Here is a 26,575-nt window from a genome sequence, read left to right on the forward strand (position 1 = left end):
TGTCGAATGACAAGAAAACAAAAGAAGTGTATTTTCTACATGCGAATAACGCATATGAAGAACTAACTTTTATTCAGCTTACGATTCATGCTAAAATGCCTATTCCCCTCTTCATCTTATAAACCCGCGGTTTTGAAACTGTACATCGCGATCCACTAATGGATTGCGAATTATTTTTTTGGTGAGTCACATCAGAAATCCCGAGTATATATATTTGTATATCTTTCCACAATCAGTACTCCAGCAAAACTAAAATGTTGGCTTAAAACCTTCATCAAGCCACATGGTACCAATATGACAAAAACTACATTAACAAGCTGCTCGTGTCGAATAACAAGAAAACAAAAGAAATTTTTTTCCTACGTGCGGATGACGCATATAAAGAACCAACATTTATTCCTCTGATACATTTCGTTATATTATGTATCTACGTTTAAGGTTATGTTTCCATGCTATGGCTCAGATCTCACCCGCCTAATGAAAAATTCTTTTCAACTTAGAAAATTTATTTCTATTTACGAACAATGAATTTCGCAATCTTCGTTATTATTTAATTAATATATAATGTATTTAACAGTAAATGCTTTTTATTCACAAAAAATTTCCTTTATTGCAAACTAGCCGCCTTTGGCCAGCCGATTCTCCAGTATTACCACTCGCTATAATTTTCATTTAAATATTTTAAGTAACTTGTCTCTAAATAGCTTCTCAAACAAAGCATTTTTAATCTTCAAATTTTGATAGTCATACCAAACTTATACTGTTGTTTAGATCGTTTCGTTCAATTTACTATATATATTTTGCTAATTTGTTGTCATTTCCGGTAAAACTTCAACTTTAATTTAAAGTGGAAATGCTGAAATTGCAATTAATGTAAAAGATATTTTTTAATGAAACCAAGCGTTTTATTTTATTTATCATTTTTGTTGTTATTTATTTATTATTATTGAATATGAGTACTGCAAACAGAATCGTTCTGTATTTAAGTCCTATGTGAACTACAAAATATTTTTCATAATTTGCGTAATATCTCAAAAAATAATTCAACAAACATTTCTCAGACTCAGCATAAAATTCAGTTTTTAGTTTTGCTTTCAAAAGGATTGAAATGAAATCAATAATAATATTTTATTCCGGCCTATAAATATATTTCAAAAATTATGAAGTCTAAATTTAATGCAGTAAGGTATCATATTCTGAGAAATATTCTGGACACACCAAATTTTAAATAAATGAATGAATGTTTCTATTTTCCACGATTAACTAAGACTGATTTATGAAGTTTTGAATGTTAAAAATTTAGAAAAACTCAACATTTTCATAATTTTAGGCCAATTAATCTTGAGAACCCTGAGGGCTAATTGGCGTATTTTCTTTAAAACGATCGATGGAAAATCTAAAATTATCCTTTTTTTTTTTTTTTTTTTGAATAGTGATATTCAAATTTTTATAAATCAGTCAGTTTAAGTGATTGATTTTGTTGATTGGAAATTAATTCTTTATTTAAAATATTAGTGTTTCAAGAACATTTTGTTAAACGTGATTTCCACAGCAGAAGCTTTATGTAAAATCAAAAATTCGTTATATATTAGAGTATTTATTGGATCAAGTTACATAAAATATAATCATTTTCCATTTAGACCATTTTAGCAGATCTGTGTCTATTACTAAAGGTTTGCAAATTAGCAGTGTGGCCCTGATTTGAATGGATATCCTGTTCATACTAAACAAAACTTGCCTTAAAATAAAACTGATTTATTGGATTAATAATACAAATAGTGTAAAAGATCATAAAATAATTTTTCTTGAATTTATTTTTTAGAAGAAAATAATATTTCATATTTGTTTCATTTCCTACAGACACGTGACGAAAATCATATTTTTGCAGATTTCATTTCCAAAAAGATTTAATTTATTTTTAAATGGAGCCTTAATCGATGAGATGGCAACCTTTTGAAAAAAAGCTAATTTTTTCCCCATGTATGCGAAATGTGCTCGTGCAGCTTAAATTTTATTTTTATTTTGTACCAAAAAAATTGTTGAAAAATATAGTTAAATTATTTATTTAAAAATTCATTAAAAATAGAAATTTAATTTTAAGGTTAAAACATTGGTATCATTTAAAAGATAAATTTTTGATCTTTAACTTGATGTAAAAATCTTTTTTGTGCGGTAATATTTTCGGAAGTTATATCAGAAACACGCTAAAATTTCGCTTATTTTTTAAATAAATAAAATTTTAATTAAAAATTCGAAAAAATAACCCCGAGGTGCACATTCCCGGCTTCCAAGGTATACACGTGTCAAATTTCTTAGCTGTTCGTCGAACGGTCTGGCCTGTAGAGCGCCAACACACACACACACACATTGAGCTTTATTATAAGTATAGATATAGATATAGATAAAACCTCTTCTGGGAAGAACGTGCCATATTCGTCTCGCAAAGAATCCAACTCAAAACGATGAAGTGGATCTCTGCTTCGATTTCTAAAAAATTTAAAAATTTGGAAACCTCTATAGTTGATTATTAAAAAAATCCTATCCAGTAAGCATTTGTTCCAAGTAATTTTGTTAATTTGCTGCAATTGAAATAAATTTAGGTAAAACTTAAAAAAAATGATTCAACCGTTAGATATGAATCACATACTGATTACATATAAACCAGTAATTTAAATTTTTAAAAAATCAGAAATGCACTTAGTTTAAAATGTTATTCGAAACAATCTGCTATATAAAGTATTCATTTTACAATTTATATATCATTACTTATATTTTTTTAACTTGCACTCAGTAGTAACATGGTGAAATAGAGTCCAAGATGGCGCTATAAGACATTGTCAGCATGAGAGCAGATAGAAAAAGACTCTAATAATTAGTTATAAAAAATGTTTTTTTAATGTAAAGTCGTTATTTTTTCAGGAAAGATTAACTTAAAAAGCAAAGCCTTATCTAAATTTAAAGTTTGCTCCAAATCGTTAGAGCCGTCTTAGAGTTACACGTAATAAGTTTATATATGTACAAGAATTTCTCGCTTAAATTTATAAGATTTCCAGTAATCATCAGTATACACGTGAGCGTGCGTAGAATATATACAAGCAAAACCCCGACCTAGCCAGACACCATGTTCGAATGTGTAAAATATATCAAACATTTAGCTTATGTATTTTGAGAGCATGCTGGGTGAAATATACATCTCTTAACCAATACTATGGTATATTATGGACTTTTAAACATCATTTCCAAGTTTAAATTGTCTTAGCCGCATATTTTCGAAACAGAAAATGTGAAAAAAAAAATAGTTGCAAAGCCATTGGTAAAATGAAAATATCAAAAGTCTAGGTTATTGATGGAATATGAACACTTAACTATGTACACTTTAGACCACGTACAACTAAACACTACAACTTAACGGCTTGTAACCAACTCTTTTATATGGCAGGAAATTCAGTTAGATGTTGCATAAATAATTCTTCTCATGTCGGTGACCGATACGCACGCAAGCACAATGGACTTTGGTATTGCAAAAATTAATTACTTTATAACTAGTTGAACACGATTATATGAAAGTTTAATCAATCTTAAATGAATAATGAACGCCGTCTAATAGATATACATATCAAGATTAAGATAACAAATTGAATTTGTATGAACAAAGAAATTAGAATTTCATTCTTAAAATATTGTTTATAATATTTGAAGGATAAGTTGCATGCAAAATTTACTTTTGTAATAAATGTTTTCGCGAAATATTATCACTACATTGCAGTATTTTTTTGTGTTGCTTAGTTATTTATTACAGCGGAATGTTAATTGAAAAAAAAATTTGTTTTCTAGAATCAAAACCTCAATGTTTTTGAATTTTAATCTATTGATATAATGATTGCATTTACCAATACGATTTCATTCAGACTTCACTTTCAATAAAACTGAAAAATAATGTTAATTGACAATAAGTAATTCCACTTTAAATAATATAGAATTAGCTGTTTCAAACATAGTTTAGAAATATTTATACAATTTAATTTGACAAATAAGCATATTTAATAAAATCGTTTTCATTGGCAGTATTATTAGTGCGATCAAAAGTAATATTTTTATTTAAATTATATTCTATTATTCTTTAATCTCTGATTTATTACTAGAAATTTACACTTATTTTATTATTATTACTAAAAATTTACAACTTATTTTTTACTGCTATTAATACTTAAAATCAAATTTATTCTGAAATTTATTACCAAATGTTGCTTTTCAAACAGAATCAAATTTAATTAAATTAATTAGTTGACTGATCTGATAATCAATTTCTAAGAGTATTAAAATAGAATATATATAATATTATAATATATAAAATATTAAAATAGAATAGAAGGTGCATAAAATTTAAAAATTCTTGTGCAGCAGAAAATGAGTGAGATATTCGATTTCAAAAATCAATTTTTACAAATTTATAACATGTCAATGTAGAAAAATAGTGTATAAAAATCCAAAAACAAAACGGATTTCCTCTTATAAAATCCAGAAATTTTAATTTGTATCTTGCGCAATAAACGCATAACGTCAATGCATCTTATAATATTTAAATTGTTTATGAATGAAATATTAAAGAAATGAATCAGTGATGAACATAAGTTTTTTCACTTAATTTTTTGCATTCGGTATTCTTATTTGTTTACGTCAAAATCTATTTTGAAAAGCATGTGATAAAATTGTATAGTTGATCGCCATTAAACCACATAAAGAATCACTTGGGTTTTTTAATGAAGTTTTATTCAATAATATTGAATAAGTTTGGTTTATTCAAGTACAGATCCTAATTATTTGCTTCAAATAAACGTATTAAAGTTCATGTTTAATCTAGCTTTAGAAATATTATACTTCATTCGAATTTAAAATGGATATACTATCATCAGAAGATATTATAAACATTTTGTGGGATATTTTGTTGTATTAAAGTAGCACTACACACGTCTTGAATACTGTGATCATGGAATAAATTCACAATCATTCTGTGATACGAAGTCAATAATAAATGCCTTTGCTTTCAAAAGCAAAACCTTTTTTTTTTATCAATGGATTTAAAAATCCATTTTTAAAAACTACATCTTTCTAAATAATGCAGTTTAATCAATTTTCATTTTTTTAAATGAAAGAACATTTTATTAGCAGTTTTAAATTTTTCTGCTTGCTTGAGTTTCTGCTTGCGTGAGTTACAATTCTAATTGCTTGAGTTACTATGACAGATTTAAACTGCACTGGAGTGGATTTTCAAATTTTTGTGCCTAGATCATCTGATTAAAATATAAAATCTTTCGAGGAGGCCATCATAGCTTCACAAACTTTAGGTCAATTTTTTTTATTTCCTCCAAGAAAAGCATAAATATTTGCTCATTCCTTCCTTTACATTTTCTGAGAAGACAGTTTCACAATCATATACCAGTGATAAGTCAATTTATTTTTAAGTCAAATACACCAAGCTCTTCAGCTCTTATTGCTTAATGTAATCCAGTTTAATGCTAAAATTTTTTTCTAGTTTTCCTCCAAGAAAAACGTAAATATTGGCTCATTCCTTCCTTTACATTTTCTGAGAAAATAGCTTTACAAGCACTAAGTCAATTTTCTTTATCTATGAGTAAAATACACTAAGTTCTTTAGCTATTATTTTTTATGTAATAAAGTTTAATGTTAGAAATGTTTCTTGCTTTCCTCCAAGAATGAGGAGGTAGCTTTACAAGCGCAAAATCAATTTTCTATATCTATGAGTTAAATACACCAAGCTCTTTAGCCATTATTGCTTAATGTGATCCAGTTTAATGCCATAATTTTTTTTCTGGTTTTCCTGCAAGAAAAGCGTAAATATTGGCTTATTCCTTCCTTTACATGTTCAGAAAAGACCAGCTTTACAAGAATATACAAGCCCCAAGTCAAAATTTATATCTACGAGTCCAAAATCCCTTTGATTAGTAGAAAAGGTCCTTTTTTTTCTTTATAATGAGATTTTGGCATGTGGATGTGGCTAGACAGCAACTGGTTCAAGTAGGCAAATAACTACCAGATCGAAGTTAAAGTGAATCAGAGATATAGTATTGATTGGTTACATTTGATTGATTAATAATATTCTTATTTATAATTTATAATGTCCTTAAATAACTAATTTAAGATGCAAAATTGTACAAATGAAATATTTTTGCTTGATATTAAGTATTACAAAATATTAAAGCAGGTCACTTTATAGCGGCAGCACTCTTTAGTTGTTCAGTTCACTTACCAGTCTTCACTTTATATTGACCCAATCCTCCGATTTCATTCATTCAAATGCATGCATCACCAAGTTTTAAATGCAAAATTCATTATCCTGGACCCAGAGTTAATGGATGACATATGCGCCTGCAGCGTTTTATGCGTGGGAGAAGGTCAACTAGTTAAAACTCGCTGCAACTCAAACACAGAGAGAATTCACACCACTTTTCAACACAACTCGAGAGGCGAGGGTTTAAAATTCACACGAGCACTTTCTAGGAGTCTTTCGACAAATTACCATAATTTAAAAGTGAAGGGACAAACTAATTCAGTTTGAAGTATTTAATGCGCTTCAAAAATTTCCCTCCTTTCGAGCCATGCCTTTATATTCTTTTAGTCATTTCTATTCTCTTTTATCGGGTTCGGAAACAAGTACGCTTTTCTTAAGCTGACTGTTTTTCTTCTTATTATAAATGACATGATGAAATTTAGGGTTTGGAAACTTTTCCCTTCTGGAGGTGGTTCTTCCCTCTCAAAATATTTTGAATTAATTTATCAGGTGGAAAAGTTGGGGAATGAATTTGGGGGAGAATAATTCAATCATCTCTGCATAAAGCTTTTTAAAAATTTTTTTATTCCATTTTATTCCATGCAGATTTTTAAAAAAATATCAGAACGATGGTATTGGATGTTTTGGAATTTTTTGATGGTTGTTGATATGGTTGTATTGTAACTAGTTTTGAGGTGAATCCTCTTGTTCTTAATTAAAGAAAATGTGTAATCGCATTCATCGTTGATGTATAGTAAAATTTGTATTACATTAAGGTAAATGAGGTAAAGCAAAATATATCTTTACCTCCTATTAAAAAATCTGAGACAGCAGCATTTTTTAAATTTAAAATATTTCCTTCTACTTGGTTTTGAGATACTTTTTTGTGCTAAATATTAAATTTTGTTTATATTAACATAAATAAAAAATCATTTTGCTATGAAAGTTGTATTTGTAACAATATATATATCTTATTCTTTGTTAATTTTTTTAATCTCTGTATGTCTTGAGCATTCTAAAAATATAATTATATTGTCTTTTAAAAAAAGGAAATGATTTGAATAATATTTCAGTTGTTCATTTGCTTTATAACAAAGGATGTTAAAGTGTCCTTTGAATCACTTTCTAAACGAAAATTAAACTCGGACACATTACAATAATGTGTCCGAGTGACATTATAATAATGCGATATATTCTATCGCATTTAAATAATGTTGAGTTTTTACACGTTCATAATTTTATTGACCTTCAAAGATTTAAAAACACACTACTATATTTGCATATGCCATAAAATTATGTTCATTATAAATTATTTTTGTTGTTTTACCGGCAATTGTTTTGGCTTCTCTTAACCTCCGCTTTCATCCTGAGTTATTAATGTTTATGAAAATATTTATCAACAGATATTTTTTTTAAGAATATGTAAAATATGTAATATTCTCTTTAATTTGTGCTATGTTTCATTGTATATTTTGCTATAAAGGACATAAAACGTAAATAAAAATCCAGCTTTGATATACAAACCATATCTTAAACCATATCTTAATTAATTTTATTACGAAAAGAAAAATATTAGGAATTTCATAAGGTCATGCTTTTAGTCTGTGAACTTTCCGACGCGCACTCACTTGCCTTTATAGATCTTTATCCGAACATTTTCTAGACGATCTCTGACAAGAATCAGACTTAAATAAAGACAGCCGCCCGATTGAGTCATTAATCAACCAGCTATCTATTCTTGGTAAGGTTCGATAACCGAGATCTTCGACGGAATTAATTGCCGTTTGGCTAAAACTGTGACCGCTCGCACACAACTTACAGTATGTTGCAATGCCGATAGTTTGAACTGACAATCGATAGAAAAACATTCTCAGCGCAAAACAATATAGGCTTTGGGGCAAAAAACAACTACACGGTATCAAGATTTCTGCCATTTCTGTTCTGTTAAGAAGAACCGTGAGATTGCCAAAGAACTTGTAGGTAAGCCAAAGGCGACGTTATTGACTGTCCTGATATAGACTTCTTTACCTCCTATGGGCCATTATTATGGGATTTTTTCTTTTCTTATTTGTTTATTGCCTGAAGTTGGCGACAGTGGAACGAAGAAAGTGCCACCAGGTCGCGCCCGACTTTTAATATTCTGCGAACTTGGCGACGGAAATTGGCTTCAGGGCTGGGAACTCCTTTCCTTTGAAAAGATATTTATAAAATCATATTGGGTAATCACCCGAATGGTATTTCTTGAGGCCCTTGGTAAAATTCAGACGATAGTATTTAAGTGAAGATAATTGAGGTACTTGATGGAATGTTGGTGACTTGTCAGCAGCTGCAACAATTATATAGGAGCGGTAATAATTACAAGATAATTGCGATTTTAAAACACCATTTTGTAAAAATAAAACAACAAAAAAAGGATATATCAACTGATGAAAATATAACTGCTTTTATGTTTTGTTTGGTCATTTCGATTAAAGTATTAGACAATATTTCTAAAAACATTTCAAGGTTTTTTTCTTTCTATCCGATATAAGTAGAATAAGGTTGACATTGCAATTAATAAAGAAACATTGCAGTTACTATCACTGGTCACACTATATTTTCCAATAAAATTGTCTAATTTCATTGAATATTTATACATACTTTTAACTCGTAAAAAATATTCAGTGAACTAATTCTTTTTAACTAATTCATAACGTATTTCAAACGTAACGTATTCAAAATTTACTAATCGATTTGTTTTATTTTAATATTTATTAATATTTTTTATTTAAACCATGGGAATATAAATTGTGTAAGCACTCCTTATTCGTAAGCTTATTTTTCTAAATTATTGCAACTTACTACTTTAAGATTTTCCTACGGGCTTGCAAATTTTTCAACTTACAATTAGATCCTAGGATATCTACTCTTAGGATAAAAACATTACTAAGAACTAATGTTTTTTTTTTAATTGAAATAAATATGAAAATTTGAATTTAGTTTAGTTTAGTTATATTAACGTCCCGTTGTAAAGCAACACTAGGGCTATGTTGGGACAGACTTCGTAATTTTGAACCGCGGTCAGATTACGAGGACGACAACTGAGCTGGCACCCCCCTCTCCACACCACACCACACCAGCGGGAGGACGTTTGGCATGACGGATTTCACGTGCAACAGACCCCCTTACACGACGGGTCTTCGGTGGAATCGAGTCTCAAACCTCAAACCCTATGGCTCACAAGCCGAGACCTTACCACCAGGTCACCACCTCCATGAAAATTTGAAATAAATTTTCTTAGTTAATTTCTCAAAATAAGGAAACGTATATGCATGAATGCATCAAGAGAGTAATTGTATAAATTATTTGAATAGAATTTAAAAAATAACTATTATTAGAGGGAACTAATAAAAATTTTTATATGAAAAAGCTTATTGATAAAAAATTAACAATATAAAAATAAAAATAATTCTCTTTCAGAGAAATAAGAAGATAACAAAGAAATTAATTAATTTTTCAGATTTTATTACACTATGTAACATATGAGCTATATTATGGAGTAGAGACAGAGTTATAATCTGTTATGGCAATTTTTAATTCTTACTTTAAAATATATAAAATACAATGCAATCTATCAAACTAACAAAAAAAAAATACTAAACTATTAACTTTACTAAAATTTTACTAAACGGTACAAAGCGCTGATGTCATTAGAAATACTGAATTTTAAAAATAATAAAAGGAATTAAAATCTACAATTAGAATTTAAAATAAAGTCATGGAATTCATGGTTTTGATTGCAAATGCAATCTTCTTTGAACAATTTATTATCATAGTTCTTGTTCTTAGAAAACATAAATATAATTTAGAGAAAAAAATCAAATATATATATTTATTAAAATCGGGACAAAAATTTAAAATTTAAAAACTTCTGAAAAATATTCATACAATCTTAAATACTCATTTGGAATTCGTGTAATCCTTGTACTGGGGTAAAAATACAATATTAGTAGAAAGGAACTACAGAAAATCCTTTCTCCCAGTCATTATGAGAATAAAAATATTCCGATTTCTATCGTCGAATTGGCGTGACAGCAAAATTATCCTGTAACCCTAGTGACTAAGTTATTCTAAACGAATGGAAAGATCATTATCCAGCGTTCCCTGCATTAATTACTTCGAAAACTGAAAGAACATGAAAAAAATATATTTACGAATAACGCATAGCTATGCAAAACAAAAAATAAAATATGTTTGCTTCGTTTTGTCCAATCAGCTACTCCGTTATTCTGTAGCTTGTGTTTTATTCCTTTCGGAGTTGAGTTGTCATATGGCTGTCGTTGGTGACAGACGATAATAAAGATATCGTTTTAACTTTTCGTCAGTATTCCAATCGATAGGCTTATGTTCGACATGTTGGTTTCCGCCTTCAGCTCTCGATAATGATGGTGGTAAGTTTATTTTAGCAGACTTAATGTACCATGAAGAATGATAATGATTATTACTTTTACGGTTTTGTGTTTTTCCCGCTGATTTTTCTAATGTTCTTTTAGCACAATATGTAATATTTACTATAAACACAGCAAATTGACTCTTTTACTGTTTTCTTGCAATTTGGAGGGGGGAAAGTGCAATTCTATGTGTTTTCTAAAACATATGTTGTTGTAAAAGTTGCGATGTGGATATTAGGACTAAAGGAATGAATATCAGCTTCAGCATTTAAAAAAAAGTATTGGAAACGAAGAAAGAACAGAAAGAGAAAGAAAATAAAGGTTCAAAAAGATTTTCATATCCTGATTAATTGAAAAAACAGAAGCATTTTGAGAAACAGAGTGAGAGAGAGAGAGAGAAAGAGAGAGTTTAAAGAACAGTATTCGACGTATTTGCATGCAGCAAGTAAGAGATCCAAAGCAATAAGAAATTCAAACATCAAAATAAAGAAAGCATATAATAATTATTATCGAAAACATTTGAAATGTTACATACACATCGCAACTTTTACAACAACATATGTTTTAGAAAACACATATAATTGCACTTTATTATATTTTACCTTTGAAATAAATTAACAGAAAAAGTATTGTGCATTAGGAATTGCGTCAAAATTAATTATGTATTGATAACTGATGTAATTTATTGCAATATTGTTGTTGTTGTTTCTTATGGCACTTGCCATGGACAAGCCCGCTGTTCGAAGACAGCTGATTTAAGCCTGAGGGGGGAGCGCCTCTTGTTTCTAAAGTAGCGCCAACTAGGGCCAAGAGAACGACTTAGTTACACACACGTCACAACCCTTTTTACGGGGCGGATTATTGCAATATTAACGTAAACAAACAAAGCCTTTTGGATGGAAAAGGAAACGGAGGCAAAGCATGAGGGTCCTAAATCATATAGATTGAATGACTGCAATTTATTATTAAGATTGATTTTAATTCTGAAATATTTTGTGTATTCTGTGTTTAAATTCGTAACTTAATCACAAACATTTAAAATAAAATAACTGAAAAATACGAAATATTTTAGACAAGCTCTTTGTTTATATTTTACCTTCATATCGTTCATTTGTATGATTACACTAAGTTATAGTAGTTCATTAAGAGCTTTGCTTTCTTTGAATTTGAATCTAATTTTCGGTTTTTCTTCAATGCATGAGGTTTGAATTTTTTCAGTAAGTTAGGTTTTAATGCTCGCTAGCGTTATGGAAATATAAATACCATCACATTTATGAACGAGTTATCTTGGTAAAGCAGAATGGAGTAAATTAACTAGAAATCACATTTTCATTCTTTTTTTTTAATATAAATTCTTAAGATGTGTTTAGAAATTTCTTTGTCAAAACCATGATCAAGTACTGAAGTAGCCTGAATAGGAAGGTATATATCAGGAAAACGAGAATGTGTTATTGTTCTCGGAGCTTTTATAGCTTTAGAAGAAAATTGAATTTTCCTTTAAAGAGCAAAAAAAAAAAAAAAAGTCTGCGCAACTCAGAAATGAAGTCAGAGTTCGACTGATGAAGAAATAATTATTTTTAAAATTTTTATTTTAGATTTTTTATGAAATTAAAATTATTACATTCATGTACCATAAATGAGTGGACAGAGTATATTCAATTGATGCTGTTCGTCTAGGTTCAAAACAGATTATTATATATATATAATGTAAACAAATTTTAAACAGATGCGTGGCCGAAAAGAGAAGACACTTTTGAAATTTCATACCTTTGCTTTATTCCATTCCGGGAGATATAATTTAAGTACAAAGAATAAGTGGTCAGAAATACGTCAGTCTACATCGCGACACAAGAGCAGAAGAGCAAAAGAGAAAGACATTTTCCCTTGAAGAATTTTTCCCTTTTACTATAAGATTTTGATAGGGATTTCTTTAACCAGGGTAGATTAGCATAGGAAAATCTAGGTATCTTTAAGAGAATGTTGTAAACAGTAAGTAGTTTTATCCCTTCGCTCGGAGCGTGAGAAATTTTTGATTTCAATAGTTTTACAAAGCTCGTATGGGATTAATTAAATAAAAAAGGGGAAATTGGATCAGGAAATAAGAGACCATTTAAGAAAGAAGTTAATATAGGTTAAATTAAGATAAAAATTTAGAAATTAATTAAGAATTAAATTAGATTTTAAGATATAATTACATATATTTGTCCATTTTAATTTAAAAATTACACATTTCTCTATTTCAATAGAATTCTTTTGTATGGATTTTTCAGTTTTCTTCCTTTTTTTTAAATTTTGAGGTGACAGATTTTATTATTTGCCGATGTTATAGTATGATGCATACATATATAAGATTATCTGCAAAATTGTTCTATAATAGTTCAGTTCTGCAGACATTGGATCGAATTTATTGGATACAAGTTTTCTTAGATCGAGGTTCAGTTATTTATTGCTGAGACTTTATCTCTGTAGAGCAACGGCATTTTATTGATCTTTTTCTACATCTTCTCTCTAGTCAGTGGTTGTTAATGTTTGATTTCTCCTCTATTGGAAAGATTACAAGAGAGCAAAACTGCAAAAACAAAATGACAACTTCCGAATTTTTCTTTTTTTGTTCTTTTCTTTTCCATTAAGTTTTTCTTTGTGAAACAACAGATGAACTTCGGGGGTAATCTTAAAGAATAGCTTAAGAGGAACCTGATAACATCTGTATAATACGAAATTGCGATTTGTCTGGGGAAGGAAAGATTATTAACGATTGGACAAATCTGATAAAGATTTTTTTGGTCAAATTTGCTCTGTGATATCCATTTTCTTTTACTGTCTTTGCAGATAATGCTATCAAGTTTCATTGGCACGAACAAATCAACACTCTTTCACTCAAAATACTTTTTTTGTTTCTTTCTCTCTCAGGAGATAAAGAAATACAAAAACTGTTTTTTTTGTGTGTGTGAAAATAAAAGAAATAATGAAAAAGGGTAAGCTCTCTTGTCTTTATCGAGCGTAAACAACACAAAAAAAAACCTCTTTTTTTATTTTATTTTCTAAAAGTGTACGTTCGATTGTTGTTCGAACTAGATAGATACTCCTTATTTATTGTTTCTGCACGATGGAATTTGTACGGTCGATTGAAAATCAAAAGGCTGCTATTGAAAGCGATTATTGTAGCTATTTTGATCGTTTAAAAGAACATTTGCAGTGATGTAATTTCTTTTCTTTCAACCTTCTGTCCTAATGTACGGTCGAATAAAGTTGTATTTTCGCCATCTAATATAATTGAACTTTCTCACTGGGAGATCTTAATGCAATCTCTGATACCATTTAACAAACCTCTATTAGGCTACTTAGTTCCATCCAAAATCTGTTGAAACTATTGATGATTTTTACAGCAGCGATTCCATTTTTTTTATCGTCTGCGTGATGGAATAATGGATTGTATTTCACAAACGCATTCACATGAAGACAAGTTAAATTTACATTCGGTTGCTTGTCTGCTTGTCTTATAATGGATTTCCCCATGTAATACAAGTTAAATTTACAGTCAGTTACTTGTCTTACATTGGATTTTCGCATAGTAAGACAAGTTAAATTTACAGTCTGTTGCTTGTCTTTTGATGGATTTTCGCATGGTAAAACAAGTTAAATTTACAGTCTGTTGCTTGTCTTTTGATGGATTTTCGCATGGTAAAACAAGTTAAATTTACAGTCGGTTGCTTGTCTTTTGATGGATTTTCGCATGGTAATACAAGTTAAATTTACAGTCAGTTACTTGTCTTACATTGGATTTTCGCATAGTAAGACAAGTTAAATTTACAGTCTGTTGCTTGTCTTTTGATGGATTTTCGCATGGTAAGACACGTTAAATTTACAGTCAGTTACTTGTCTTAAAATGGATTTACATATCGTAAGACAAATTAAATTTACAGTCAGTTACTCGTCTTACAATGGATTTCCACACTGTAGGATAAGTTAAATTTACAGTCAGAAAGAGAAGAAATAATAGCTTTATTGTCTTTCACCCAACAACAAAAATATCGCTATCAACTTGAATATGAACTTACAGATTTTGATGAATCGACATATTTTAAACTTCTACGGAATTCGATTTTTGTTTGTTTATATATTGAAATTATTTATCGCAATGAAGCATCGTAATTTAACTTGTCATTTACTAGTTACTGTAAATTTAATTTGTCAAATTCGCATATTGAAGTTTCATCTACTTTCTATTTGCATAATAAGATAAAAATGGAAAGAATATTTAATGCTTTTCAAGAATAAGTAGTAGTCTTTGATGTACATAAAGACATTTCTTGCAGAAATATGCAATACACATGCGAATAACAAACGTTTTTAAACAGCAGCAACAACACAGTATACCTTTTAGACTACAAATAGAGTACAATTAGACTACAAATATCACTTCTCAATCAACAATCCAAACAGAGAATTAAATCGTTTGAGTGCCTCCACTTATATAGTCTGCGTGACAGGATATTTAATTTTCTAGAAGGAAGTTGCTAATAGAAATATTGCTTCAATTCTCCAATACTCTATAACAGAGATGACGAACCAGTTGCACGCGACACAATATTTCGGGCACACCGCAGATGAAAACGGTTTGCATTTTACGGTTTGCAAAACGGCTTGCATGTGACTTCATTTGATAAACTGAATTTGTCCCAATTCGATTGGTTGGACATCGAAGAATTTGAAATGCAACTGATAGATTTCCAGTCCAGTTCAATGTGGGTTCAAAAATTTATTGAAACCAGGAAAAAGTTGGAGCTGATTGAAACAGAAAAGTTAACACACTCATAAGTAAAAATGCCAGTAACAAAATTTTGGAAACATGGAATTCAATTTAAGCATTTAATTGTTTGAAGAAGCTGGCTCATTCTATTTTGAGTATATTTTTATCTATGCCTGCGAGTCATTTTCAGAGAGAAAAAACATTAAAGACTCGCTTAGAAACCATTTGGCAGATGACTCCAATTCAGCGCGCATTCTGAAAATCTTAAAATCCTAATATAAATTATATGTCATCTAATCTAAAACAACAGAAGTCACATTAATGCTATTTTAATTTGAATTACACGTATAACTAAAACATTTACTACTATACAGTGCAAAATGTATTTTTTCGTAGTAAATAAAGGGTTTTGAGTTGTTAGTGTTTGGTTTTATTATCTTCCCAAAAATTACAAGCCAAAATTATTTGTCGGCACGTCTATATCTCATTAGACATTTCTTTAGAAAAAATGTCACTTTGATTCATAAAGGTTCGCCACTCCTGCACCAGAACTTTTCTTTTTGTCACCAATGATTTGATATACATTAAAAATATTTGTAAAACTATTTTTTTATTGTGAGATTAACTTAACCCAATGACTCAATAATGCAAATTTGCATCATTACAAAACCTTTAAAAAATTAACCAACTCATCATTTCTTATACTTCTTCTTTTAATACTTATTCGAAAATAAAATATTCAAAACAGAAACTGTATTACACCAAAGCAAAAAACTGAAACTACATATTTTTCTTCCAAACTGTAAAAATAAGCTCAATAAATATATTTAGTAACAAATTAATTTTCTCATAACGCCGACCCCTAAAAAAAACCTCCTACAAACGTTACTTTTCAGTCAAGTAAATATTCTATAAAAATACGGCACTCCGATAATGACATATCCCCTTTCAACAACCGTCTAGGGAATTTAAAAAAATTAAAACATTGATAAATTCAGTAAAATATAGCATAACCATTTTTAATGCTCTTATCGAAAAATAAAAAAAAAATCCTAAAAATGAAACATTAAATGTATATTTTCTATATCATTTTTTTAAGAATATATGCCAGCAGGTTTTTTTTTAACAATATTAGGTGGTACTTGTGATAGTTAGCAGCACCATTAGCAAGATATTTTTCTTGTAGAATAGCAAAAAATTTAGAACGGGAAACATTCTTTTAAAAATTTATTCCATTCACTTCAAAGGACTTCTTTTTTCTCCATTGTGCTGTGCTCTTAGTCTACAAATGATTTCTACTAAATAATTCAAAAATACGATATTCTAAAATCAGATTGGATGGAGGTTGAGAAAAGCTACAATTCTTCCAAACATTCTCTTAAAGAATATCTAAAAAGTTGTCCGTGACTTGGTTTCTAAAAGAGTATTATTGCGTGCTATCACGCTAATCTTATTACAGAAAAGCTTCGTCACGCAATTTTCAAATACATCGTCACTTCACGATACACGCTCTTTCTGTAGACTGCTTCAGCGGAAAGCAAAAATTCCTTTTGTCAAATATTGCCACTTAACAATAAGGTCGAGCCCTGATGATTTCACGTCCGAAAAGATTTATTCTAAAGAAGTATGATGAAGAAGTAAAACAGGATTATTAGCTGCCGAAGATTAGGGTTAATATTTCAAATTATGTATAATGTGAATAAAGAATATATTAAAATTATTTTAGTCATACTTTAATTTATAAATTGAATATAAAATATTTCTCAGCTGATAGCTCTGATTTTATATAGATAAATTAAAGACTGTTATTTAACCACTTGTGGTGGAAATACGTACCATGTTAGTGGAGATACTAGCATACCACAGGATCGCCAACGATGTGTTACACAGCAGACAATTGCCATAGAAGTAAAAATGATGTTCGCGATACGTCAACTGAGATTGTTTGCTGGAACACAGGAGGAGTCTTAGATCGAAAATTAATTCATCTAGAAGATATAAATATTTTTCTGATCTCTATAAAGTATTGGTTACTTTTTGTGGCCTCGCTACGAGATCCAGTGAACTTATGGCGAACGCTATTGTGAATTTCTTGCAACCGCAAGTGGTACGGGCGGACATCATTATAAAGCCGTGGTCCCACGACCGGAGGATCTTCACAGATGTCATAAAACTGTCACCCTTCCTTCGTGGTGCCACCCCCGTCTGTGGCAGCGGACCTACGACCGGAGAAATCTTCAGACGGCACGCGTTCCCCCTTCGACCGCTCAAAACCCTCAGTGTCTTTGACCCCCTCCCTCCCCATAGCCCAAACAAATTTTCCGGCTCTTTGATATTTATCCATTTACCGACATTTTGCGGGAAGCTACAGGCGTACCACGGGCGACGGGGGGGGGGGGTCAACCAGTGGGTCGGATGTCATATCTATGACCAAATCCGTGAAGTGGCAGGTCGTTGGACCGCCGCTTAAGAAAGAATATGATTTTTTTTCCAGATAACACAGACTAAGCTATTTTGTGTATGTAAAATCAAATTTGTGATTCTCAATATTTTTTAAGTTGTCGTCACCACAGTCAAGCTTCCTTGTCCATGGTGCAAAGCTTTGATTGTAGATATCTTTTTGATATAATGTTATTATGTTTAATTACTTTAAGAAAAATCTTGGTTTTCTAAAATATAAATTGAAAATTTTGTTTTAATTTTATCAAATGTACTTAGTTGCTACATGTTGAATTTAATATCTTCATAATATGTTGAAGCTTTTGTTTATGTGGTCTGGATGCTCAGATATTTTCCTGACAGAACATCATCAACTTGCTCCTGATGTTTATAATCACAAGGGTTGTGATGTATTGATGACGGCGACATGACAAAAATACAACACTACAATAAATTCAACAACAATTCGACGACAATTCAACACTACAATAAAACATATCCTGAATTGAGCACATTCTGAATAGGATGATCAATGCATAAAGCAAGCCAAACCCCAACGTAGTGATTTAATCATTAATTCTACATAGCAACTTTGAAATGAACTCAGAATATATTAGAATCCGGTGTTCATATTGAATTGTTCTCTTTAATAAATTTTTAATCTAATTTCTTTCAGGTCATACATACATTTGAAGTTTTGGAGGTTTTATGAAAGAAAAGTTATAATTAACAAAAAGAACTCTAATTAATAATAATTAAATAATGTTTTTTAGAATTATAATCTGATCAGTTAATGAAAGGCATTTAAAATCTCTTTTTTTTTTATTTAACTTAAATTATCCTAAACCTTATAATAGAAATTATAACTTTTCTTTTCAATCAAAAAATAAATTCCAAGAAAAAAATGCGCATCACAAATTAAAACCATCTGAAATCTAAAATGTTTTTAAGAAGGCTTCTTCTTAAATCTGCAATAAATTTTTAGCCCCCGAAATAAAAATTTTAAATATAAATCTCCCCTTTTGAGAAAGGAATTTCGTTTTTAATTCCCTCTCTTTCCGTCAAAAAAGACCTCTAGTTACTCAGAAAAAGGTTCTTTCTTCCCAATCTTATTCGGATTTATCGGATTATTCTTCAATTTTAAATTGATTTTTTCCCCTTCTTTTTCTATTTTCTTTTCTTAAAACTTCCATTTCATTCTTTTCCCATTAAAACAAGGAATTGGACAAAAGATGCCGCTTGAATCGATATCAAAAACGTAAAAGCCACCTCCTGTGGGTTCTGTGTTTAGAAAAAGCCATTAAGAATCTGCAACACCATCAGTACCTTCCCTCCTTTCTCCGAAAAAGAATTAAAAGTTAAAATAAAATGACACGGCTGCGTTGGTAAAAGCGCGCGATAGTTAAAAAAAACATAAAGAACAAAACGAAAGAAAAAATCGTTTGCAATTTACATCTAACGTATACTAGAAGTTTGGGGAAGTTTTTAATTCACTCTGCATTCTTCCTTGACTTTATTACGGATGTTTCTTAGATTAAAAGAGTGCATGGTTTTAGAAACGCATTATCAAATAAACTATGAAAGAAAAAAAATTATAAATGTTGATGAACATTCTGAAGTAAAAGTGCAGCAGTGTCTAAGCTAATAACGTTCGAATTCATATAATTAAGTTTTCTTTTTCCAAAATTTAAGAGTTTCTTTTTTTGTTACTTTTTCGCTTTATCCTGAGGTAAGAAGTCATTTAGGTAGAAAGCTTGGAGTAAAAGTGGGTAAATGCTTTTCGATTAAAACAAAATTTTTGGTTTCACATTTTATAAAGTTCAAAGGTTGTTTTTTTTTTTACTTTCTTTTATATCAATATTAAGTTTTTCAAAAGAATTAAATGATTATTATATAAAATTAAAATGAAATCAATATGTGTTTGGAAATGAATTAAAATCGTTATTCAATTTTTCTAGTTTAATTAAATTTTATTTATTTGTTCTTTTAAAGGATGTAATATGTTCTAAATTTAAAATTTACATTATAATTTATATAAATGAAAGATAAAACTAAAAATTTTATAAGTAATTTATATGAACGTTTAATTGACACAAGATATACCTTTAATCTTCAAACTTTCAAATATTTTTTTAAAATAATTATGCAAAAACAGCCCTTTCTTCATTAAACGCTGAAATTATAATTAAAACATAATTTTGACCTGTTTTCTTATTTTTACTTAGATTTATTCTTGAGAGAAGGAATTTTTTTTATCTAAATTCAAATCTAATTTTTGCATTTAAATTGAGTTCATACGAATGATTTAAAACTTGTATTCCAATTAATTTGAATAGTAGTTTTCATCTTCTATTATAGCATCATTTTTACAGTGAATTTTTAAATAACATGAGTTTTCAATAAAGAGATAATAACCACAAGACTCTAACTGTTAGAAAATAGGAATAAATAAATTAATATTTCATCGTTATTAAATTAAGTAAATAAATAGTTTTGTTTTGTTTCATATTTAACGTTGTTCCTTTATCTTCTTAAGATAATCGTATACTTAAATTCTATATAATTAATATATCGTATACTTAAATTCTATATAATTAATATATCGTATACCTAAATTCTATCTATTCTCATATAAAAAAAATGATACGAGATAAAAATTTTAAGTTTTCTTTTTATTATTATTCTTTCAAGCAATGCTTGTTTAAGAACTCGTAAAATAATTCAAAAATTAAAGCTATTATTTCCAGAAAGCAGCATTGAAATCAAGCAATGTTTTTGACTGTTCATTCTTGGAGCATTAGTTTAAAGTTTTTTGAAATGTTATATACATGGGAAGGAAACTTAATGAAGGCAACAATTCAATTGCATGTTACAAATCAAAGGTATGAGATTATAGTGTTTACATTCTTTCGATGTTTTCATCTACATTCTGTACACTTTATTTCTAGTGACGTGGAATTAGTGGAATGTTTGAATCAGTATTTCTGTTATTGCTTCGTGTGAACCGATGTGTTGATTTAAGAATCACTGGAGCTGTTGGGTATCGAATATCGCAGAATGGTTCCTTTTTTCTTTAAATCACATCTTGGTCGAAAAACTAGTACAGATTCTGAATAGAAAAAGCTTCAACCCAAGAAAGCAAAAACATCCATTAGGGATTGATAACGAATTGCTTCAAAGTTCTTAAATTAATAGATCGTCTCGTCTGAAGTGTAAGTAGAGTTATTGATTGATACATTTCACTACTTCCTGAAACAAATTGTAGAGAATGCTGATGGATGCTGCATTGAAAGACTATAAGGATTACAAGCTAGTACCTTTGTTGTATCAGGGTGGTCATTCTTCAGTTTTCATCCTTGTATTTTTCCCTGAAAGGTGCCACCCATAGCCCTCAAACACATAATTTCTTATATCCTTCTTTTCGAAAGATAAACTAGCTTATTACTAAATCTCATTATAATAAGTGAAATGATTAAAGAATTTCAGCACTTATTTTTTCATTTTGTAAAATATTCTTCCAAAGCTTCTGTGAATTAAACTTAGTTGTAATTCCAGAAAATTGCTCCATTCTGAACATTATTTGTATTATATATATGCTTTAATACTTCCAATGGTCTTAAATTAATCCAAAAAAAGACATCCAGTTACCCATACTATTCTATCAGAATGATACCTCTGGTAAGTAATCGTTCTTACCACTAAATCGCATTAAGATTGGCTGCTAGCTTTAGTATAGTCCCGTGGTTAATATTTCTTCACTTAATTACGTTAATAGTCGATACTCTGCAGCGACTCAGCGTTAAGGTTTTGTTTTTAATCACCGTCATAACGCGATCTGCAGCCATTTCGTATCGGAGGAACCCCAAGGCTCCTAAAAGGCTTAGTTCCAGAACACTAAAACGTTAATGGCTCCTTACGACAGTTAGTTCAGTTCCCCATTTCCAAATCCAGAGATTATTTTGTCGTGTCATAGCTCGTGTTTTTGTATTATTGCTCATTCTTTGACGGGATTAATCCGCAGTAAGTTTTCGCGGATTATTAAGCTCCCTCTCTTTGGGCGCGCTGCTCAAAATGGCCGACATTATTTTTCAAAAGATACCGCAGAAACGGGCGCCATGTTTATTAAGCGAGACAAATTGAAGCGATATTTTTGGCTGATACTTCGCAACTGAGAGGGAGATATCTATAAAGTATGGGGTCCTGAGAGGATTTTCCACCCCTCTGAGTATTAACCCAAGTTATTAGAGTCATTTTTAATGCAGATTTTCCATTTGTTAATTTCGTGAAACATGACCTTTCTTTCTTGCCTTCATTAGCAGGCGGTGTGTGATATTTTATGTGCTTCAACTCTGAGAAAAGCGCTTATTTCTGGGACTTAACAACAAAATGGTTTATCTTTTTATTATTATTAATAGGCGATGGAATGCATTTGAAAAGATCTTTAAATTTGCAGTCGGTAATTTGAATAAAATTAAGGTTTAGTTAAAAACTTAATGCATTCGCTTAAATGTAAATGGAAGGGAAATAAATTTGAAATAGAAAGGACGATAAAATAAAAATAACACTGATTGAACCAAGAAGTTCTAAAGCTGGTTAAACTTCAAGATAAGAAGAAATTTGAATAACATTTGTTTGAATAAAAAGAAATGTATTTAAATGTATTTATAACCAATAGTCCAAAAGTATAGTATTATTTAATACGATATTATAAGTGTCAATCACATAGAATTTTTTTCGACACAAAATATGTAAAAATTTCTTATGTAAAATCTTGTGAAGTAATATATAAATCTTCTACACAAAATTAAGTTAGCCTTTACAATTTTGTTATCGGCAACATCTTTATCACCTTCAATACGAATACACATTTTAAGCGATAAATTCGATTAAAGAGTGAAAATTATGATTTTCTACCTTCTTTTAAGATAATTTATTTTAAATTTTTATAGATTGAACAGTATAACACTTTTCCATTTGTTATCAGTATTAATCAGGACTTTACTGTATTATTTTCTTGCATTAATATCTGGAAATGAGGTATTTCAATACATATCACATATTCATAAAAAACATATCTAAATTATTATTGATTATTTTGTGCTTACATCTGATGGGTAACATGAAGTTCAATAGTTTCTTTAAAATTGAATATTGCTTTGAAGAAAAATATTCAATGAAGGTTCGGTGCAATGAATGCGTTCTGAAAAGTCTAACAATTTCAATAACAAAAAAAAAAACAAAAAAAAACACGCTTTATTCTACAATAATACACAGATAGCAAAATGCAGCCGAAACATACTGAAAAACAGCACTTGCAATAGACAGAAGCAAGCAAGGTGTAGATGGGTAATGAACAACCGTAAAAACAAGAAAAACTCAGACAGGTCTCTTAGGAGAAAGACTTCGTTCAACTACTGATGTCTCTTGAGTCGTCTGTCATGAGAGTAGCGAGTTGGCTACTCGCATGAATTAAACTCAAAACTCACTTGATGGCTTCTAATTGAAACACGCTTCTAGAAAGATAGCCAAAAATCCTGTGCATTTGAATATATAGATAAAATTCTTGTAGTTACTGGAATCTTCGATTTTGTTCTCAAAGTCTCCACGTTCGAAATCAAGGCAGCTTTAGGGAAATGACTCGGAATTCATTTAGTATTCATCAGAGACACTCGTAAAACTATTCTTATTATCAGGAGACTTATTGCGTATGAAAGCAACATTATAAATCTGTAACATTATACTTTCTAGTTCCTAATATTTGTTTAATTTAAAATTTTAATCCATACTTAGAAATATTATATGAGTATTATGTAGTTACTTAATAGATAACTTTTAGCATACATTATCATATTTCATTAACATAATTTTTATATCTTTTTCAGGTCCTCCAATGTTTCATTCGTGGTCTATAGCCTTGTTATTGTCTTACTGCATTACATTTTCATCCATAGGTAAATATAGTTTCTTTATTTTCACTTGATTTTAAATGCTCATTACACATTTTCTTTAGTAAATATTTCTACAAGTATTTATTTTACAACACACCAAAGAGCTCTAATAATAATAATCTATTTTCGATTATTATATTTGCATAATATTGAGGTAATTATAATTTTTCCCGTGGATAAATAGAATAAATGCCTTATTATCTCACATTTTCCTCAAACCAGCTCATTTCAAATATTTTACAACGTGCTAATTCTTCATTTGAAATTCTGAAACGAATTATACATTTACTTCTTTATATTTTCATCATTTTTAAGAAAGAACACTTCAGATTAATTAGAAAACTAATTTGAACCAAACATTCTGATATATATACTATAAGAAACAACCTAGATAAAACTGTGTTGTGCAATTGAGTTTGGAGATTCAGTATTCAGTTGGATCCAGTTTGGAGCATTCAGTTTCACAGAAAACTTTTATGAAGTAACACATTGTTTGTATCTGATGTGCAGTAATAATTTTCTTCTTAAGTAGTATTTTAATAGTAAATAATAAATAAATCAAAATGATTTAATACATATATTTAATATTAGCTGACACACCTGGCCATTCATAGGGTAAAATAATTTCATGTATAATGCTATTAATGTAGTAACTATATTTGAATAAAATGTTATTACATATAAAATCATGTTCTTAGAAGTAATTAAAATTAGATTATCAATTAAATAGGCGTTTTTTTGCATTAGTACAGAAAGTTTCAATCACAAATGCTGAAATGTGAATAAAATAGCATAACATAAGCTTTATAAGCTTGACATAAAATTTGTATTAAATCCTTAGTTTAAGACCAATAAAAGCAATGTCAGAAGATGTATTAAAAGAAAAGAGAAATTTAAAAATGATACTTGTAGATTTCTTCAAAATATACATATAAAAAAATTGTTAATTTCTAATTAACTGAATATTTAATTATATTGGTATTTTGATTTGACGGTGTTCTTTCTTGTATCTTGAATAATAAGTATGTAAAATTCGGTTGAATTAGCCTACTTGTTTAGGAGAAGATATGGAACATCATGCATGCGTACATACACCGAAGAGCCATTGCATTATGAACACCCTGTTAATAACATGTAGGACCATTTTTACGACGCAAAACTGGCAGCACCTGACGTGGAATTGACTCCACAAGGTGCTGATGGGTAGTCTGAGTTATCTGGTCTCAATCGCTCACCAACTGGTCCTGCAATTCCTTCACATTGCGAGGGGATAGCGTGGCAGCACGAATTTAGTTTTCCAGGTGGGACCACAAATACTTCTAGGGAATTAATGTCCGGCGACTTTGGAGGCCAAGACATAATTTGAAAGTGACTGGAATGCTCCTCGAACCACCCTGACGATTCGACCCTTATGACATGGTATATTATTCTGTTGGTAAACACCTTGTCCCTCGAAATGCTATTGTAATGAATGGGTGAACCTGATGTTCAATGTCAACCCATTCATTACAATAGTATTTCGCACTGTAATCGCATTACAATAGTATGAGCGCACTGACGTCAGGGATTGTTCTATGGGTCCTAATATGCACCATGAAAATATTGACCATACCATACTACCTTCCACCACCGAATTGTGTCTGTCCAACTGTACATCTTGGAACCAGAGTTTCTTTTGGAAATCAGCGTATTCGCCTTTGCCTGTCTATGTGATGGATCCGAAACATGATTTGACTGACAATGCAACATTCTCCCATTCTTCTAATGTCCAATTCCGATATTTCTTGGTCCATTGCAGACGCAGCTGGTGGTGACTTGCCGTCAGTACAGAGACATACATCGGTCTCTGGATGCGTAGGCCATATGCATGCAGCAATGTACACAGCGCAGTGTGTTGAGAAACACTGTCTGCGTTGCCAGTGTTGTAGTTGGGGGTGATTCCGGCTGGTGTAGCTCTTCGCTCAGGGCGAACAATGCGTAGCAATTTCCTCTCTCCTCTGAAATCAATGCGCTGTGGACGGCATACCGGTGAACGGCGACTTTTTGTGTCACCATCCATACACCACTTTCGATATGTGCTCACAATAACTGTACGTGAACAGCCCACTAAACACAACGTTTCTGATATTGATGTTCCCAGTCACCGAGCCATAACGATTTGACGTTTATCTATGTCTGATAAATCAGCTGCTTTTCGCGTTTTTTTCGCTAATCGTGCTATATGTGGAAAGACAGTGCAGTCACTTTATATAATCCAACATCAGCCGGGCAGCGCAGTAGTATTGTTGTCTTGGGCTAGCCCATTGCTATAGATGGAGGGTGGTTATAATGCAATGGCTCTTCGGTGTACATGGCCACAATGAATTTCATTTATACTAAGATCAGAATTTTCTCATACTTACTCATCCAGAATTTTTTTTTAACTCTTCAATACAATTGAAATATTAAATATCAACATATAATGTTTTTACAAATCCTAATATACAGGGATATTTTTTTAAATAAAAGCTGGAAAAGAACATTGCAAAACGTATTATAAAAATATCATAGGATAAAATTTTAATTTCCTTTTCATTTGTTACAGAGTATCTTAATCCTGTAATCGCTGTTATTCATTCATTTCTTCATTAGTGGGTATACTTCTCACATTATTTAGGCTCTGAATATTATTGCTTCTGAAGAAAGAATTTGAAATTTTCGAAGTCACAAAGGAAAGAGA

General features: G+C 30.2%; 1 protein-coding gene across 2 annotated transcripts in view; it reads left to right on the plus strand.

Moving 5' to 3' along the window:
* The window catches only part of LOC129966174 (uncharacterized), a 448,724-nt gene that overhangs the window by 158,862 nt on the left and 263,287 nt on the right, over window positions 1-26,575 (plus strand). For both annotated transcript variants that reach the window (XM_056080579.1, XM_056080587.1), the window contains exon 2: window positions 23,791-23,859. In XM_056080579.1, coding sequence (XP_055936554.1) covers window positions 23,791-23,859 — 69 coding nt within the window. The remainder of the gene's footprint in view (window positions 1-23,790; window positions 23,860-26,575) is intronic.

The sequence above is a fragment of the Argiope bruennichi genome, chromosome 1 (genome assembly GCF_947563725.1).
Source record: "Argiope bruennichi chromosome 1, qqArgBrue1.1, whole genome shotgun sequence".
Classification (NCBI taxonomy): domain Eukaryota; kingdom Metazoa; phylum Arthropoda; class Arachnida; order Araneae; family Araneidae; genus Argiope; species Argiope bruennichi.